We start from the raw sequence: 20,608 nt of genomic DNA on the forward strand, positions 1-20,608 counted from the left end.
GTAGCTAACATTTCTTAAATGTAGCGAGCTTGTGGAAGGATGGCAAAGATGAGTCACTGAAAGGTATAAACATTCATGTTGTCCACAAATGAGTATCTTTATTTTTGTCTGAAGCTACGTTTGAAACCAGGCAAGCAGACCACATTCACTTCCATGGCCTCAGCCAACCCTCCACATGGGAGAGAGTAAACCAGAGAACAGCCTTGTAACTTGCAGTTTAGGATTCTAGTTCTTCGTAAAATAACACTGGCACTTTGCTTCTGATATATTCTGAGTAATTGGATAAAGCATGACGATGACACTCTGCATCAGGGAAGGGCTACTAATTGCTTTGTTAGCCACGCAGGCTCTCCTGGCACAAAGCATGCTTGGCTCCTGACTGTTACTGACCAAACCATTTAGGAGTTTCAGCTGCTGCTTTGGCATGGGTGGGTTCATCTGCTGCCCGCGGCCTTGTGGGGAAAGCAATCTGAAAACTCTACAGGTGGAAATAAAATAGAAAAGAGATTAATGTGTTTCCTTAGTGAAGTCCCAAGTAGTAACTTCTTCTGTATCTGTGATATGTATGTAAAACTTTCTTTTTCTCCTTTTTAAAAAACATACTGCTAATATATTATTCTAAAAGATACAGGAGTTTCACAAGTTTTCACTTTAGTGATTTGTAAAACTTGTTAATTGTTCCGAAAACAGGTTGCTTCTCTCTAACTTTAAAGCAGCAACAAAATCCAAAAATGTGGTCATGGATTTCTTAGAAGATATTATTAGGCAAAATTAGTGTTATACTGTATACAACAATTGCACAGCTAAAGCTGAGCTGCACTCTTCAGAATAAAATGAGTAAAATCATTTTGAAAAGCATTAAAAAAATGACCTCCTTCATATTACTATTTTTCCAGCCATATCTCTATTTTGTCTTCCCACAATTAGCATGTTGTTAGAATGAATTTTCCGGATTCTGTTCCATGTGATTCCAGCAAACAGGAGACAGGAAGATGGATCTCAACCAATAGGCCAACTAATATCTGTAAATCATAGATTTGCATCTCATATCTGTACTTGTTTGGACTATGCTAGAAATTATTCTTAAAATACTTAAGATATATTATGCCTTTCACACACAACCCTACACTCTGTTAATGCAATTTATATTTTTCTTGTTCTTGAAATTCATTGGTCCAAAGTACTTTATGATGCTGGTCGATGTGCTTTACTGCTGACATTCTTTCTATTTTTTAGAAACATAAAAATAGCAAAAAATAAAATTCTCAAGCCACTGAAGGCAAATGATGTTTGTACTGCATGGTTAAGAGGGAAGAGCCCTATTCAAAATGTCATCCTGCTAATGTTACAGATGATGGTTTTCCTGGCTGCCTATAGATGTGTAAGGGGTACTGTTTGTTTACCAGGCCGCCATGACCCTATTACACAAGCCTGTCATCTATTGTGTGGCTAACAGTCTTTTAAATTGCAAATCTGATGCTCTTTAGGGGGCTATAGGAAAAAGATTCTCACTTTCCACACCATCCTATTTCTCTTGATTTCTTGCCGGTTGTAAGTGGAAGTTGGGATGTGCTGAATTTGCACCAGGGGTGCAAATGCAGGCTCAATTATAAGCATAAAATTAGAGTCTGTTCACCATTAATCAGCCTGGCTAATTGCTATGCACCACCATTAACCATATGGTGTGAAAGACAGCTTGCTCTCCCCAAGATGAAATTTCTTCACTGCAGACATGAAATAGTGAGGGCCCTGGATTTTAAAATAGGTTGTTTTAGATATTTAATTTCTAAACAACTTTCTGCAGTGCTTTCTATCAAGCCTAACGGCACAATAAAACTTTGCATTTATGTCACAAAAGAGGTATATTTATAGTATGTTGGAGCTACCGGTGAAGGAGTCACAGAGAATTTAGATCGACAGGAAAGGTCTTGGGATGATTCTGTTTTGTTGTCATCGAAGAAAAAAGAAAAAGAAAAAAAATAAACACCAGAGAATTGTGTATTCGGTGGTTACAAATTTAAAAACATCAGTTTTGTCCTGGTGAGAGGGTAACCCTATTGCATGAGCTGTCTAAAGGACTTACTGCTATGGGATTGTTATTATTGTCTCTCTCTGAGACAAAACCCCTTTGACTTGATGGCATAAAACTCTTTCCATGGAATTCTGGGAGAGGTTCTGCATTTTTGGTAAACTGGAACTTATTATACCAATCATCATTATTATATTTTGCTAATACTTGGTGATTAAGCTCTTAAAAAGTATGGCCCCATGAAGGATTTTTAAAAGCAGGATTCGTTCCACAAAGCATTTTATTATAAATGCATCTCCACATCCTGTGTTTAAAATGTGAATGGAAAATAGGAACTCTACTTGGTAGGTGAGTCCAGTTCCCAGCCCCCCAGGCAGGGCAGAGCAGATTTTCTCCCTTTCCAGTGAACAGGACAATTGCAGGGGATGGGTGCTGTATTTAGGAAGGCATTTTTTTTCCCACTGTCAGTGCCTAACATCTTGTGGACCATGAGCTCCCAGGGCTAGCCTGGTCCCTTGATATGGCTTGTTCTTCCTTCCTCTTTGGCTGGTTTATTCTCATTTTTTTCCTTCCGATTCCCACTTAAGCATCCCTGGTCGTTGGCCTGAGCGAGGTCCCCTTATTATGCATTCCTGTGATATCCTGCGCTTTTCCTTCATAGCATGCAGCACATTATAATTGTGTGTCCAAGGCCTGTCTTTCTTTGCTGGACTAAGAGCTCCTTGAAGACAAAGAAGTTACCCAGTTTTCCTCTCTGCTTTAGTTGCCCATGTGTGAAATGGGGAGAAACTATTACTTCTCTCGTAGGGTGGTTGTTAAGATTAAATGCTGTAATCCCGATAAATGCTTATCACGGTACCGGACACATAGTAAGTGCCGAATGTCTATTGTCATTATTAATAGTAGCAGCCGTAGTATCAGTATTGATATTAATAGAAGCAGTGGAAGTAGTGGGAGCAGTAGTAGCAACATCTGCGGTGCCTAGTTAAGTACCCGGCACAGAGTTGCTCAAAGGGAAAGATGGTAAGAGAATATTGAAAAGAAGCGAAGTGTCTACTAAAATGTTAACATGCTTTGTTCATTCTAGCTGTGCTGTTAAGGATATTTTCATTCATTCCTTTAGCACGTACTATGTGAAAAGCACAGTGGAATGAAGAGCCAAAGAGGACTGGCCCCTATAGTAGGAGAGCTGACAGGTTAGCCTGGGAGAATGAGACTCATAAAACAGATAACTAGACAGCACTGTAGAAAGGGTAGACAGGGATAAGAGGTGAGGCCGAAGACCACAGCTGCTCAGAGAAACGTGGGTTTTAGCTGCAGGGATTGGGAGGAAGGTGAAACAGGACCCGGATTTTAGAGGGTGCATGAAGGAGCGTTTTGGTCCATTTGTTGGCAGTTCAGGCAGGATTTCTCCGGGGAGAGGTCTACAGATGGTCGGCCTTTGGCCTGGAGCTGGGCAGAGAGTCAGGGCGAAGGATAACCAACTTCTGAGGTCTTTTCTCAAAGGTGCAAAGTAAAGCTATGGGCTTACATGGGATTGACAAGGACAGGTGAATAGAAAGACAAGAGGCCACGGATACATCCTTGGGCAACAATCTCATTTAGTGTGTTCGAGAATTAGGAAAAAGAACCTTGAGCATACAGAGCATAGAAATAAAGGAGGTTGTTTCAAAGACAGGGAACCATCCATGTAATAAGTGTAGGGAGATCCAGATAGACTTGACTACCGAGAAAAGCACCAGAAAGTCACTGGTGAACTTCAAGAGAGGACATTCAAGTTGGCGCTGAGGCCCAGAAGCCAGCTTTTATGGGGTTCAGGTGGCAAGGAGTGACGGCAACTCTGGCAAGGGGACAGCTGGACAGTGAAGAAACCAGCTCAAGAGAAAAGAAGGAGTGTGTCTTTTTTTAAAGAACGGAAAAACTTAAGTTGGTTAACTGAGGGAAAGAATGAGCTTATTACTATTAATAAGACTATTCAGATAACTCATGTATCTCATTCTCTAGCCACTTTGGCTAAATGGGTAAGATAAGGCTTGGAGATGGAGCTGATGCTTTCCTCCACTTGAGAGAGCCTCTACTTATGGGAAGAAGCTCCACGTCCCTAAGATGAGAATCTGCAGGCCTCGCGACCAGGAAACAAGTATATGTTTCTGGCTGTGATTCATGAAGCCACGTGTCAGTGCACTAGAGAGATGCCACCTGTGTCATGCTGCTAAGGAAGAAACTCACAAGCTTACTTTTCCCTGGACTAGCTTGTCCGAGGGATGCACAACCTTGCTGGGGAAAGGGCTGCTGTTTTGGGTCCACAGTGTACGTAGGACACCAGGTGCTGGGTCCCCACTCCAGTGATGGGCCACATTGCTCTCCTGCCACTGGGGTTGCAGTAGTAGTGGGAATCCTGCTCTGTGACAAAGCAAATGAGGGAACTTCAAGCCCCCTGACAGATTCCTGTTTTAGGAAGCAAATGCCAGGTCTGTGCCTGGTGCAGTGCCTGACAAACACAGTAGGAGTGTAAAGAACAGCATTCGAAGGGATGAAGATCCATCAGTCACACTGTAATGAGGACATGATTAGCACTGTGATTTCTTCTGTTAACCTGGTAACTTTTCCCTTGAAGCGCTTTTGTATCTGTTGTTCCAGGTACTGTATTGTTTCAGCCCGAGACCTCTCCTGCCTTAAACACAAGTGAATCTGTTCTCCCTTCATTCTGTCCTTCTTGCTTAATGCCTGCCTTGTGTGTGGTGCTGGTTGGTACCTACCTTTCTCAGTCCTTCTGAGTTCAGTAGAGGGACATAGGGAGCAGTTCGGCTTGGAGAAGGGAGGAAAGAGAAGGCAAGAAAGACCATCACAGGGGAGGAAGACAGGTCCTTGCTCTGCTTGGCTCTGGGTTAGAACTAGGGAGCTTCAGGGGGTTAGATGCCAGCTCAGCCTAAAGGAAGACCTTCCTTCCCCCATTTGCAGTTGATTTTTAGTCTTTTAATAGGAAAATAATATTGCAATACAAAGCAGAAGACTGCAGAAGTACAGAAATAAAATATAGATCCTCTATGCTTCCCCGCTTATTCCACTCCTTATAGGCTATTTCTTTGAAGTTTCTATTCATTCATTCAAAAAATACTTCCAGAGGGCCTACTGTGTGCCACACTCTGTTCTAGTTGCTGGGGACTCAGGGATGAACAGAACAGTCTAAGACCCTTGTACTCAAAGACAGACAATAAATAAGAAGACAGATATAAAAGACAATGTGATGAGTGCTAGGAAGAAAACTGAAGCAGGATGAGGGGCTAGAGAGCTCTGGGGGTAGTCAGGGAAGGGCTTCTGCAGGCTGTCACTTTGTGTAGAAATTTGAGTGAAGTGAGGGTGTGAACTGGCTTGTGAGACTATTTGTCTCTTCCCCTCCCTCCCTCCCTCCCTCTCAGTCTTTCCTTTTTTTCTCCTAGAAGTAGGACCATACTGTACATACTATTCTGCAGCTTGGCTTTCTCAGGTCATGATATGACGTAGATGGTGTGTACAAACCCACCTTCGTTCTTTTTAATGCTGCACACAGTTCCATATTTACGTGTATATATGTACACACACACATACGTATATGTGTACATGAATATATTTTAAAAGTGGGCTTAAACTGTAGACACTGTTTCGTTGCCACTCCAGTCGCAGAGCAGAGCCCAAGAATCCCGTCTTGGGGATGATGACTATGTGATGCAATGACATGACTTGAGAGGCAGGAAAGCAGGAAACCTGTTGGGCTATTTTTCATACTTTGTATAGGGTTTTATAAATGATGAATGACCTCCAGCCCTTTAGTCTGTTTTCCTTTCTTTCCTATTTTATTCCTACTCTATTAGTCCTTATACACTTCTGTTCTTCGCATCTGCTTTTTTCCCTGGGTCCCTTGGGGCACAGCAGAGAGGGGTGGTTCTCACGTAGGCTGTGCTTCGATTCAGCTGGCTGCACTCCAGGGCATTTTTCTTTTAAGGGGATGAAGACAGTGCTTAAGGCACAGGGCACATCTCAGGCCCAGTGTGGCCCTTGCTTGGGGAGGTGGTCTGGTGTATGGGGTGGGATGGAGGTGAACGTTCCTTTCCTCAGCAGTGTCTGCTCAGGGGGTCAGCTTGGCTTCCTCTATCTGCTACCTTCCTATTTTCTTGGATTGTATTTTCCCCCGTACATTACATTCATTCATGAAGTCGTCCAATCCACCAACCAGTATTTGAGCTTCTCTATTCTGTCCCAGGCCTTATGCTACTCATTAGGTAAATAAAATTGACAGTGTGTTCCTTTATGAAGCATATGAGTTAGTAGGGGAGGGGGTGGGAAGAGGGGGTGGGAAAAAAATATGCAAATATATATGTAAGTATATCATTTGCTTTGTGTTTCATGCCCTGAAAGGGAAAACCAGAGGAACCTATCAAGTGTCAGGGCTAGCTTCTCTGAGGAAGGAGGAAGCCTAGAGGCTGAGGCCCAAAGAGGGGGTAGAGGCTGGCTAACCAGGCAGGGCTTGGATGAGGAGCAGTCCAGGCCTGGAGGCCTGCCCGGACCTGGGCCTGAGGTCAGACTGAGCGTGGCCCATTAGACAGGTTGAAATTGGCCAGTGAGGCTGCAGCTTGGCAAGTTGGCGGAGAGCGACCGGAGACTGGGAGGTGGTCTGGCCATAGACGTATTCTCAGTGTGGTGGGAAGCCATTAAAAGGTCTGGGGCGCTGAAGTGACACAGTCCAGTTGACATTTTGAAAAGATCACTCTGGCTGTCATGGGGGGTGAAGAGTAGACACAGAGAGAGCAGGTGGGCGGCCACTGCAGGAGTTAAAGCGAGAAAGTGAAAGTGACTCGGATGCGGGTGATGGCAGTGAGGAGGGAGAGAATCAGATTGTCTTGAGACGTAGATTCTAGTCTGAAATTATCATCAGGTGAGTTGGAAGAGTCCCTGGAAGGCATTCAGTCCAGGCAGGACAGTGGTGCGGGTTTGACCAATGGGGATTTGCCCAGTCGCTGTTTTGAAAAAGATAGGAACAAATGGAAAATAGAAAGGAGAAATAGACCTTCCCATGCATTGCTTTTATCCCCAGGAAAAGACCTGGGCTCTGTCCCTGGGCTGCTTTTGGAGATCTGAGCCCTCACACTTAGAGGAGGGTGCCACAGTCGCCCCGTTTTACGCATGAGGAAACTAAGACTCCAGGAGGTGGAATACCTTGCTCCAGCTGCCACAAGCCACTCGGATTCCAGAGTCCGTGTGCTTAACCACTGTGTTCTTCTGGCAAAGCCCTTGAGATGTAGATGCAGGGGAGTAGAGTTCAGGGAGGATGGAGTTTAGTTTGCAAATTATTATTATTATTATTTTTTGTATGCATTTCAAAGACTGTACTTTTCATTCCCTTGTTTCTTCATCTTAGGTATTGGGATCCTTTGTGCTTTCTATCCCCAAAGTACTAGTATAGCAGAACTCAGGCCTGGAGGAAATAGTTTCCTCTGAACCAGAAAAGGAAAGGCTCTTAAGGGAGTGGCATGGTTTTTAGCTGGGGCTTTGACAAAGGAGATACAATTCTTGCTGTTGTTTTCTGAAGATACGAGAAGCAAATCGAATGAGCACCAAATATGGAAGCTGATTCTCTTTTCAGAGATATAGTTACAGCCAGAAGAGAGACTTCCTAACTTTGCTGAAAGACTCCCTGTGCAGGCGTATATTTCTGGGTCCTGAAAATGAAGTTCAGTGTTTGTTCCTCTCTAACAGCTCTCTAAATTTAGGCTCTATGATTCACTAAGTCGAATGAGTCTGTGTGTATGTTTGTGTGAGTGCGTGCATGCTTGTGTAAGCGAGAGGGAGAAAAGTGCATATTTTATTTGTGGTGCAAGGCAATGTATAATGCTTGGATAACTCCCTCACCTCCTTGACTGATCAAATACGTGCTTTTATAGTGTGCCCTTGGGTATAGACTGGCCAGTGGACACATTTCTTATTTGCAAACAAGTCTCAGATGGATGGTAGTTTTCCGAAACCCTAATTTTTCACTTTTTAGAAGCATCTCAGGTTAAGAAAAAACTGTCAACTTTAAGGTCACACATGGGGTGGGATTTTGATAGTAGGTGCTTTTCTTGCCCACGTCTGCCTCTTCTCCGACCTAATAAAGAGCGTCCATTGCCAGGCTTTTGCCAGGCTTTGGAGCAACTGTCCTAAATGCCTCCAGGAAACTTGCACAGTGACCAGAGCAGGGCACAAAAGCCAGAGGATGTGTGGATCTCTATTTTCTTTTATCTTGCCTCTTTGTCTTAATTATTGTGTTGTACTTTTATTCTTACATTCTGAACATGGTTCAGAAGCAAACAATTATAGTTTTAGGATTTGGGGAAGGTTGTGGTTGAAGGAAACGTCTCCCATAAAAGTGGAAGGAGAAGAAAAAGGAATCCATTTAATACAAAATGACTGGAGTGGGAGAAATCACTCATACCTCATTATTGACGCGTTCCACACAATTAGTGTGATCTTGAGGGAAGAGTGTTTAAGCCACCCACAACCCTGAATATTCTCATTGGGTAGATGTAATAATAATGCATTTCACAGTGAACTCTTCCAATCCTGCGGGCAGTGATGGGAAGACCCCATCTTAGGGCTGTCAGTCCTCGCGCTGTGGGAGTCCCCTCTCCCTCCCTCCTTTGTGCAGGGAGAGGTTAAGCCTGGCCATTAACCCATAGGTGACCCGAATAGAACGTTCTGTCTCAGGGATCCGTTGATTGCCAGGTATGGCTTTGTGGTAATTCTAGCATTTGCAACCCAGCAATTTGAACCTTCTGTCTGCCTAAATGATGATTTTACATGGTAATGGTTGTACTAAATCCTCTTGCTTTTGCTCCATAGCCGCTGTTGTGACAAGAAAAGCTGTGGCAACCGAAATGAGACTCCCTCAGATCCAGTGATAATTGACAGGTAGGGACCGCTCTACTTTCTCTCGGTTCTTTTTCCTCATTATAATGAAACACCTGTCTTGCGTGGCTCATGGGTGAGGGTTAGGAAGGCATGTGGCCGAAATTTGCCTGTTGGTCATGACTTCAGCTGCGCCGAGCTATTGCGATTCCTGGGAAAAGCCATATGGGATGTTCTGTGGAGGCCTGTTTTCTTGGATTGCTCCAGTTTTGTGTCTGATTCACGCTCCTAAAGGCATATTTTCTTCTTTCTTGACTTTCTGTGGCTCAATCCTCGCGCTGTGCCAGGAAGCTTCAGAAATAAAATAATAATAGTTTGTGATTTATGAAATGTGGTTGGGTGCTTATAAATATTTAACTTTTATTTGAAAAATGTTTGAATCATTATCACTTTTAGCTACAGTAGTTCTGTTGGACGCAATCCATCTACATTTTAAGGTTTCATTTATGCATAAAAGCAGTTTTAAAGAGATCTGTGAACCAAGATTTTCTACAGTAATTTCCCGTGTTTGATTGTAGCTCACGCTGCCTTGTAGTTGATTAATTTATCCTGCTTGTCTTAATTATTGTGTTTTTAAACAGATCCATATTACTAATCTGACATGACCGAGTAAATCACTGTAGAACAATAAATCTGTTTTAGTTGTTCGGCGCAATTTTGAGTCAGTGTGTGCCCAGATTACGCAAAGTTGCATTCCAAATATTCGTTTTACATTTTAATTATTGAAATTCATTGTACGGAAACATGTATGATAAACCATTTGTTACATAGCATTACTCATTGGGAGTTAAATGGCCTGGAAGGTTTATAGATACTGTCAGTTGTCAGCTAGGACAAGAGCTAGCACCCTCCGTTAGCTGGAAGAGTCTTGCAGGTAAGACTGACTGATCATTGAGGAAATCAACAGCTGAACAAAAGTCCTTTTTGGGGTTTGGTAATAATGAGTTTTGACACCTCCCCCCTGCCCCGCCCACCCATCTGTCTTTCCAGTTCTTTACTTTTTGGAGGCTTGCTCTGTCATTTTTCAGTTGACTGAAAAAGTGTTTGCTTTACTGTAATTTGTGACACAACATCGGTTGTTGATTTTGACTTATGTGATTCTTCAGGCTTAAACCCAATTTTGATTGCCAAGTAGCTTTATAAAACTTACATTTCAATCAGGTATTTTAACTAAATATCTTTCACTAATACTCACCAAAGACATATATCTTTGCTTGATAAGTGAGGATTAATATCTTTGATTCAAAGTTAAAAACATCAGTGGTTTAGTGTGTAATGAAGTTGTGTGCTGCCTGCAGAATTAGCATAGCATGTTTATCTACAAAAGCAGACATGCCATTATGTGATTTCTTTTTTCTGCAATGGCAGATAAATCTTCAAATGAATAAGATAAAAAATAAATATAACCTTTGTTGTTTGTTTCGCTTAAATACCTCTCTTCAAACTGCCATTTGTTATTTTAAGCAGATTTTACTCTTCTGTCAAAAAGAAAGTGTTCTGATCAAAGGACCAGCCCAAATATTCCCCCAAACTTTGAAACTATCAACATTCGGTTCTGCCACACAGTTTCTTTTGGTTCAGATGATAAGAACCTTACTTTGCCACCCGCAGTGAAAACACTTTTTTTTTGCTTTTGAATGGGTTAAGCTTTTAAGTTCTTCGTTTGGTTTTAAGCCGTGACTCTGATATAGAAGGTTGATATGACTGTGGTTTGAATAACATTTGATTTTGACCTGTTTCTGTGGGTTGCGATGGCATAAGAAACTTGACTCAGCAGCGCTGTAATTAGCCCGGCCCGTGTTTTTGAAACAGGATTGTGTTACCTGGATTGCATTAGTGTGGCTTCTATTGTTGCCGCCTTGCATCTGTCCCAGTAGGGTACTTAAAACCTTTTCTTGGCTGGGGTAGTTCAAACAATTTAGGCAAAATAAGTATGCACTTTATACTGTCGGTGGCTTTAGAGATATTACTCATGACATTTATCCTTTTCATTTTTTCTTTTTTGGTTTGACAAAGTAGAAAACGGTGTTAGCCAATCTTGGTCTCTTAAGAGAGGGATACTTGAAAAACGGCTGAAACCCAGGGTATCTGCATGAGTCCCAACATATGTTTATTTGCTGGCTGTTGCCACTGTCTCCCGTGAACCGTCTTTTCAAGCAGTGATGCCAGCTGATATGCACAAACCCATTTAGCTATTTTTATTTGCATCTGAGTTTTCAGAATTTATTTGTCCTTCAGTCTGCCAAAGGTTTTAAAAGCTCCAGTCCTGTCTGTGCTGATATGTGAAACTTCCATTTTTAACAACAAGCGAAGAGAATAACAACAGGAAAAGAACTTACACAAGGAAGGGCAAAATAGAAAAGATTTTTCAATTCCATAAAATTGCTGCAAAGGAAAAAAAAAATGATGACAACCGTGTTTGAATTTCATACTTTCCAATTTGATTCTATATTACCGATTGCATAATATCTGTGTTACGTGCTTAGGGTTTGATTTGCTTTCAGATTTATGGATGCGAATCCCTGCATATTTTGTAAAAATAGGTTATGGGGCCTGCATTCAGTAGCAATAGTAACTGTTTTTACAAGATGCATACAATGTGCAATTATAGAGCTGAGGGTACAGGCAATCCTTGTGTTAGGATTTAGCATAGGTTTAACACGCAGTCTCCTTTTGGGCACCAATAATTTTTAGTTCCCTTTGCTTGTCCTTCGGATTTTGGAAGAACAGTGCTATTTTTATCAGTCAAAAGACTTTTAGCAGTGGTTATTCAGGAAAACTATTTATAGGATTGATAGAAGAGGCTTTCTGGTCATACGGCAATGGTACAGGGTAAGCTATTTCTGTGTAAAATTTTGGCTGTATTTTTTGCTGCCGGTGATTTGGGGACATCAGGTCGGCATACTCTATCAAAAAAGTGAAATTAACAAAATCAGCAGTTATATACTGTGATTTAGAAAATGTGTTTCTACTTTCTTCTTTTATATTAGCGTGGGACAAAGTAAGAAAAATATGACCCCAACTCTTTTTACAATTGTGACAATTTGTCAAGTCACTTCAAACGAGTTTGGAGGAAAATTTCTGTAAATGTACAAAGTGGGCATCTGGAGTTGACTGCCAGGTTGTATTTCTGCCTAATGCCAAATGGCTTGATTGAGAATTATAAAAAAAACCAGGCTGTGTCCAATGATCTAGATATCTGGGCTGTGTAGACATGGGAAAAGTCAAATGTGTTATGTTTAATACCTGATGACCAGGAACTAATAACAGCAAATTTCATTATCGTTGAGGTAAAGGGCTATGTGTGGTAATTATTGTTAAAGTAAAAAGCAAAAAATGACTTGCAGTTATTGGATTAAGGTGGAGATTGATTTAACATATTCACATAGCAACTCATATTTGAATTTAAAAAGTTTGCAATAAAATTCATGTTTAGAAATTGAATAAATTGTAGTTTTATTAAAACATTGGATATCCTTGTGTCCTAACCTTTTTCATAGGAGTTATCTTAGTTCAATAAATAAAACCTCATTAGGCTATTCCCATTTCAATGAGTTTATTAAATTTTGCAGGAGTAATTAGCATAAGCTGGGCTAATTTTTCTGGAAGACTAATGAGGGAGGTTCTTAATTAGGTTTACTTTGTAAGAATCAGAAAAGATGATAATGACAAAAGTCACATAGGGTAGTCTGAATTGGGAACCCAGTTTTTCTGAATTCATAAAAAAACTTCCATTTTCCACGTGGAAACTTATTTATAAATGCTTGAACTGAATATATTAAGTGTGCAGACTGTTATTCCTTATATAGTTAGTTAGGATTACTGTGCATTCTAGATTTGCTTCACAAAACTCTTTATTTTCCTTTGAGCAATGACATGGATGAATACAGATGGTCTTAACAAAAACATTTCTTTCTCCGAAGTATGCTATAGGATTCCTTTCACATAGAGCCCTAAAGTTTCCGGCCAGATTTGTGTCACTTACTTCCAGTAGGGCAGGATAGGGGATGGCTCAATACTTGTTTGTTTGTTTGTTTTTTCAATTTAAGATCAGTGTGATTGCTGTAATAGTTGGATCACTAAATAAAGGGAGAAAATAAGAGCCCAGTTCTTCATTTCTTTGTGCTGTGGATCATGAGAATTGACAAGTGGACTGTTTTCTTTTAATAGATAGAAATAATAAAGGATGAAATTCCACCTCAAATTATCTTCTCCTGTCTTGTGTGAATTTAGACATAGTCCTTTCGGGATATAATGTGGCCTGAGTAACTGGAAAGTTTTGGGTCCCTCACGGCCAATATTGAAAACATGGATTTTCAAAGCCTGCCAACTAATAGCCCTCTAAAGATTTTGGGTTTGCTTATTGCAGCTTTAACAGATTTGTCTTTCTTTTCCATTTATAGGAATCTCTGTATCTACATTTGAGATGTAAGCCCTGACATGAAACATTTTAAAAATATACATGAGTTTTGTAACATTAAGAATTTAGCCTGTTGGGAATTAGCTCTTTAGGCCACACTTACCCAAGGGTCTCCTAAAAAGAAAAAAAGAAGTGTATATTTGTTTTTTTCCTAGGATTTTCTAAAGATCTTTCACAACTAGATCACTTTCACCTAGGTGACGCTAAATGTGTTTTCTTTACGATTCTGAAATAGAATGTTCAGGAGTGAAAATATTGGAATGGCCATTTTACCTGTTGATTTACGTCAGGGTTGTTCAGAGAAACAATTTTATTTAAGATCCATTCTTCATCTAAGAGGTTTAAATGCTGTAATAGGACTTTTCAGAAAAGCGCAGCGTTGTCTTATCACCAAGCTAAGTTCTTGATTAAATCGATCCTGATGTGTTTATGTAACATATATATTCATTTGTATAATAGGAAAACAATAGTAAAACTTTAGAATTAGAATATAATTGAGGTTTTTTTTAAAACATTGAGCAGGGTGGGCTATATTCTAATTCCTATATCTACAATCCTAAAATGGTGAAGGCATCAGGTTCCCTCGACAGTAAATGATTTCCCTGTCCTTTATAATCAAACTTAAATCCAAAAATTCACTAAAAATTTTTCCTTTATTTTCTGTAAAAAAAAAGTCCTCAACTAACATGAACATAAACATACTTTTATTAAAGTTGCAGATGAGGCTTTTAGTCAGAGTTTCATGGCTTTATTTCATTGACCTTTCAACTCATTATTTTGGTCTTCATCAGTTTTTAGAAGGACCAACCACTAAACATAATCACTCTGTAGGGTGCACAGGCAGCTATCTGGGGCTCAAGGAACCAGAGGTATCAATGCATTTCTCAGATTTCTGATATGCCTTTTATATTGCCTGATTTCCTAACTTTGAATGCTCCATTAAAATAAAAGGAGGAGGAATTCACCCTTTAAAATTGCCGCAGGCAGGATAATTGCTGTCCTCTTGGTTTGTGTTTTTCCAAAAGTGGAAAGGCAGCGCTGACCCTGAACGTGAATTTATGGTTGTTTATTAATCCTACCGTATTTAAACATTTGTTTTCTCAGTGGGAATTCATATGTGATTTTTAGTGATGAGACGTATGTGAGAGACTGTCATTCCAAATTTTATCACATATCAGATAATACCGTTCTGAATATGAGATGAGCCTGTATACTTGTGTGCAGTTTGCTACCGCAATAAGAAAATAATGAATACAAAAAAAAGAACATAACGAATACAATCAGCTAATAGCAGTCTATATTCCATTTGCTATCAGCTGTTCCCAAATACACAACCAGAATACATTCAAATGGATTGCAAATATGCTGACAATATATCATAACGCAAAGTACTTTTACATGGTATAATACTACTGCAGACACCGTATAATGAACAACAGTGGTTTTCCTGTAAAGGAAATAATGGCAGCAACTTCCAAGAAATGTATTTAACGGAGCTTCAGAGAATCAGCAGTGCATATGTGTAACTGGCCTGGGTGTCAGCCCATGGTGTGGGTTTTAAATCCCATGTCATCATAACTTTGTTTTCGTAACAGTTCTGGAAAAATACAGAAAAGCAGTACAAACTCCTCTGTGTGTCATCTAACAACTTTGCACAGTTTGTGATAAGAATATGTCATTATATTAAATATGCTTTTACTTTTCTAAAATAAATTGCTTAGAATGGGGAAAAAAACCCAAATCCCTCCCCAAATGCAACTCTCCATTGATAAATTTTACTTGTTTTTCCTTACTGCAAGCACCTGACCAAACTCTTTAATAAAAATTGACCAGATTTTAAAAACTCTGTTTAGAGGCTCATGCATATAAAGAGATGGCATTTTGGTCTTTTTAATTTGCATCAGGTATTATCTGAAATAGACCATTAATTTTTCCTTCTCTCTCCTCCCACCATCTCATCCCTCCCTTTACAAACCGTGTAATTGTATACCATCCCGGACAATATAAAAGTGACCTAAATACTCCAGTTGCAATCAGTGAAATATGGTGAACAGTACAGGTTTGTCTTTGGTTGCTTGCTGCCTTTAAAGGTGTGTGTAGATGGAGATAAATCTCCCTCGCAAACTCTTTCTCCAGTTACAAGCTTTTGTCCAGAGGTAAATGAAGGTTTTAACGTTACAGTACTTATTGTAATAGAATTTTAATTGCCTTAACCTTGCTAATGTGTGAAGCTGAGTGTGTGTGTGTGTGTGTGTGTGTGTGTGTGTGTGTGTGTGTGTGTGTATTTTTCACGAGGAGGGGAATCAAGCCAAAAAAAAAACCCTGCATATTTTTCATTGGGGGAGAGGGGGTCACATATGGTAAATGAAGCAAACTTAATGAAACTGGTTCTGGGGAAGAGAATGCCATTGGTGTTTCATCCATGTAATGTATATTCCACTTTCAGTGGGAACAGAGTGATCCTCAGTGTGCTTTGGGGATTTTTATTTTTGAAGGTGAAGTGCTTGGTTCCAGGTCCAAACTTGCCTCCAAACCCTACTTGGAAAGATGTAACTAGACAAGCTGGCAAATTATATAGCTTGATCCCACACAATAACCTCTAAAATGGCACTCGGTAACTATACCATCCTGCTAACTGTTTGAGGCACAATAGTTTTGTAATATAATATAAAGTAATAGTGTTAGCCAACACATCTTTAATAAGATATTGTTCGTGCCTTTGCCATATGCTACAGAGCAGCCTCTCACTCGGTGGGCCTTTTGATTCCTCTCAATAAGATTATTTCAAATACTCTAATCCTGAATCATTGACATGAATACAAAAGCCTAGTGACATCTAATAGATGCCTCTTAGCTTTGCTTTTCCTCTTGTTCCTTTCCTTTTTCTTCTCTTTTTACCTGACAAAAAGCTTATAGACACTTGGGCTCTGTCTCTCAGTAGCAGCATGGGGGGGGGGGGGCCCTCATGAGATATAAAGGAGGAAAAAGGACTGACAGAGGCCCGATAAGCTACAGAGTGAAGGGCCATAGATTAAAAGTAAATGCCAGTAAATCCTACCCTGTACACTTAACTTGTCCTTTTATTGTTTTCTTTAACACTTTCCATGCCAGGAGAGGGAAAAAAGAGAAAATAATAATCACATTGCACGTGTCCATTTTTAATCTGGACATGGTCACTATACGTATCGTATAGTGTTTTGGCAAGATTCTCAAATTTTGGTTCATGTCAATGTTATGGTGGTTTAAAAAAATGCCCCTTTAATCAATATCAAGACTCCCTCAAGAACTTTCTTTTTTGCTCATTTGCTGCTTCATTGACCAAATATTGATACTATCTATGTCTGTTGGGTCAGTGGGTGAGTAGGTCAGAAGAGCCCTTCTGTAGGGTATGAACACTCATGACGTGGCGTTTCCAGGTTGAAGTAACTTTTTCTTTTCTTTTTTTATTTTATTCATTTATTTAATTTTTGGCTGCATTGGGCCTTCGCTGCTGCACGCGGGTTTTCTCTAATTGCTGAGAGCGGGGGCTACTCTTTGTTGCGGTGCGCGGGCTTCTCATTGCGGTGGCTTCTCTTGTTGCGGAGCACGGGCTCTAGGCGTGCAGGCTCAGTAGTTGTGACTCGTGGGCTCTAGAACGCAGGCTCAGTAGTTGTTGCGCACGGGCTTAGTTGCTCCGTGGCATGTGGGATCTTCCCGGACCAGGGCTCAACCCTGTGTCCCCTGCATTGGCAGGTGGATGCTTTACCACTGCGCCACCAGGGAAGCCCTTTCTTTTCTTTTTTAATCAATGAATTGGAAATGATCAAAGTGAAAGATCAGGATATCTTGTTCCATGATGTAGCTGATGCTTTTTTGTGTGACCTTGCTCCCTGCTGTGCCCCAAGCGTTGCCTGCGCTGGACGGTGCCTTCTACACAGGCTGGAGGTGAGACTGAGGCAGCAGAGTGCAGGCAGACGACTTGGCTAATGGTCAGAGGTTGTTTGCCCTCCACCTTCCCAAAGCAACCATGATTTGACTAAAGCTTTTTCTTTTTCTTTTTTTTTTCTGTCTAAAGATCAGACTATCATGCTACTTGCAATTTATTTATCATTGTTCAATAGAACAATAACTTCCCCCTATTTTGAATGTGCTTTCCATTCATTGGTATTCTGATCTGTTAGTAGTATCTTAAGGCATCATTTCTGATAGTCTTGGATGCACTATTGGTTGAAGTCCCCTCACAAAAGGAAAAGTTGGTTTGAAGAACCCTGGACCTGTGTCAGGTTTGGTTCCTCTCACACACACACACACACACACACACACACACACACACACATACTTGTTACAAAAACAAAGATGAAAAATGAGATGTCTCTTTTTTATTTATTAGGAAGTTCTTTAGAAAAGAAAGTTGGTTAAGAGTTATCTTTGAAGCTATTACAATGTTGAAAACTTGTGTTTCACTACACGGTCTTTTTTTCTTAAAGCCAGATTCTAATCTCAGGTGTATGGCGTACATCTCAGAATATCTTTCAAAAAACTGAGTACTTCTTTCTGTGGCTATAGGAGTGGGAATGTCCTCTTCTGGCCATCCGGCATGTTTTCTTGAAGACCAGCATCTGAATCTTGGCCTATGAGCACCTTAAAACAAAAGAAACAAAATGCCTGACCATTGTGAATTTAATAGTAACTTACATGTGAATGGAACTTGCAAAGTTATTGGTGGCCTTTAAAGTGTAGTATTTCAGAGAGTTCTCTTCACACAAATGTTAGGGCACAAATTAACTCCATTTTACACATACGTAAACTGAGGCACACAGCTGAAGGAACTTTATTAGTGACAAAGCAAGTGATTAGAAAATCGGTGTCCTAGCTCTCAGCCTGATCTTTTTCCTTCTCAGTTGCGCAGCTGAAATAAAATACTGTTTTCAGTATTTCATGTAGCCTCATTTATTTTTCTTGGAATCTGCATTTCATCCTTTCCATGAATAAATCTAAACCTTTTTACCTAAACAGTTTTCCTAGTAGATCTGGCACTTAACTTCTGGGATTAAAAATAATAGTAATAACATAAATTGTTGTACTCATTGCTAGAGCAATATTTGAGTTCTTGTGTCCTCATTTAATTTGATGAGTAAACCATTGTGTGTTTCACTAGGGGAAAAAACAGGCACTAATCCAAAGAGAAACCTGGGAAAAGGCAGAGTATAATGGAAAAGGCCTAGAATTTGGAGTCCATTGGTGGAAAATCAAATCCCTCCACCATTAATTCCCAATACCTGAGCCTCATGGGGTTCAATTTTTTTCATCTTTGAAATGGGAAAATCATCTCAATTTTGAAGACTTGTGTGGGTTAAAATACCTAGCACAGAGTTCGGTACATATTAGGTGCTTGAAATCAGGCAGCTCTTGCAATCTGAATATAATATATTCCATGTGGATTGTTATTCTTTTTTTTTTTTTTTTTTTTTTTCTTGCGTTATGCGGGCCTCTCACTGTTGTGGCCTCTCCCATTTGCGGAGCACAGGCTCCGGACGCGCAGGCCCAGCGGCCACGGCCCACGGGCCCAGCCGCTCCGCGGCATGTGGGATCCTCCCGAAACGGGGCACGAACCCGCGTCTCCTGCAACGGCAGGCGGACTCTCAAGCACTGCGCCACCAGGGAAGCCCCTGTTATTCTTAATGTGATGATTGCCATGGTACTTTCTAATAAGCAAAGTTACCTTACTGAAGTTTTTCATGGTGACTCAGTCCTCTTGGTGAGGAGTTACTCTTTTTTTTTTTCTTTCCACAAATATTTATTTAGCGTCTACTATATGCCATGCACTGTCTTCAGGGTTGGGGACAAAACAGTGAATAAGACACACATGGTTCCTCCCCTCATAGAGCTTTTAGTGCCTCAGAGTTGAAAAAAAGGAAATTGGAATAGTAAGTGTAGAAAAGAATATATTGATTTTTTAAAAATAAAATAGGAGAATGTTATTTCAGATAGATAGAGATCATGGTGCAGAGGAAAAATATCCCTGGGTTCAAAGTTGCCTGTTAGCTCTTACTCAGTGGTATTGAACTTGGGCAAACTCCGTGGTTTTATTGCACTCCTCTGAGGCAGTCTACGCATTGGTTAAGACCACAGGCTGTGGAGTCAGACTGCCTGGGATCAGATCAGACTGCTCTGACAGTGTTAACTTCGGGCTGCGGTCAGATCGCCTCACTTCTTTAAGCAACAGTTTCTTCATCTATAAGACCAGGATAGGAGTAGTAGTTCCTACTTTATAGGGTTGTGGTGAGGAATAAGTAGATAATGCATGGAGAGCATTTAGCACAGTGCCTGGCACATAAATCACATTCAATAGAAGGTGGCTGTTATTATTTTTTAAAAGGGCTGGAATGAAAAGATCTCTAAGATGCTTTCCAGCTATGAAATTCTGATTTTAGTTCCGTCTGGTATTGCTGAGGCTGATAAACTCTTTAGGAGGTAGACTGTAAACCCCAGCGGGCAGTGGTTTGCGTGTATTTGTTGCTGCTGTATCCCAAGCACTGAGCACATTTGCCTCACTGCTATGTAGCAGGTGCTTAGAGTATGTCTCTAAGCAGGTGCTTAGAGAATGGAACTAGAAATGGAGTTGTTGAATCTGGTGGTCTCATCTCTCTGCCTAAAGACAGGCTTGTTATAACTACACAATAAAGTGAAAAGGCACTGCCATTAAAGAATGATGAGAAACAGAAAATGTAAGATAAAATATTAAATTTGTTACATTTAAAAATGTTAATCTTCACACGATTACCATGCAAATCCTCTCATTGCCTGTTTAACTGATCAAGTAAATCACAGAGCAGACAAGTGAAAAACCCTGCTGTTGACATTCGCACAAAGCACATTTTCAAGAATATATTCTGTTAACTAGTATGTCTGTTACACACGATAATGCGAATTTAACACACATGCGCGCGCGCGCGCGCGCACACACACACACACACACACACACACACACACACACACACACACAGTATCCTTTGCAAGCAAGCAGATTTCAGAGAGTTTGGGGGGAAAGCTTTATTTTTGTATAGCAACTTGGTAATCTCCCATTATTATATCAAATGTGAAATCAGTGTTAGGTAACATATGTTTCAGCAGTGCCTTTGTTTTATATAACATTAGAAGACTTAAGAGTTCACTGTTTTTTCTTTCAGGCAGGTATAATATTGATGTGCTACTCTGGTGACTGAAGGGTTAATGAATCTCCCCCCTCACTCCAACAG

The 20,608-nt window shown here is 40.5% G+C and overlaps 1 protein-coding gene across 5 annotated transcripts in view; it reads left to right on the forward strand.

Moving 5' to 3' along the window:
• The window catches only part of EBF1 (EBF transcription factor 1), a 401,223-nt gene that overhangs the window by 15,733 nt on the left and 364,882 nt on the right, over positions 1 to 20,608 (forward strand). For 4 of the 5 annotated variants that reach the window (XM_007447111.1, XM_007447110.1, XM_007447112.1 and 1 more), the window contains exon 6: positions 8,885 to 8,953. The exons of the other annotated variant lie outside the window; for it this stretch is intronic. In XM_007447111.1, the coding sequence (XP_007447173.1) occupies positions 8,885 to 8,953 (69 nt within the window). The remainder of the gene's footprint in view (positions 1 to 8,884; positions 8,954 to 20,608) is intronic. 5 annotated transcript variants of the gene reach the window in all.

This window comes from Lipotes vexillifer, unplaced genomic scaffold, assembly GCF_000442215.2.
Source record: "Lipotes vexillifer unplaced genomic scaffold, Lipotes_vexillifer_v1.1 scaffold194, whole genome shotgun sequence".
Lineage (NCBI taxonomy): Eukaryota > Metazoa > Chordata > Mammalia > Artiodactyla > Lipotidae > Lipotes > Lipotes vexillifer.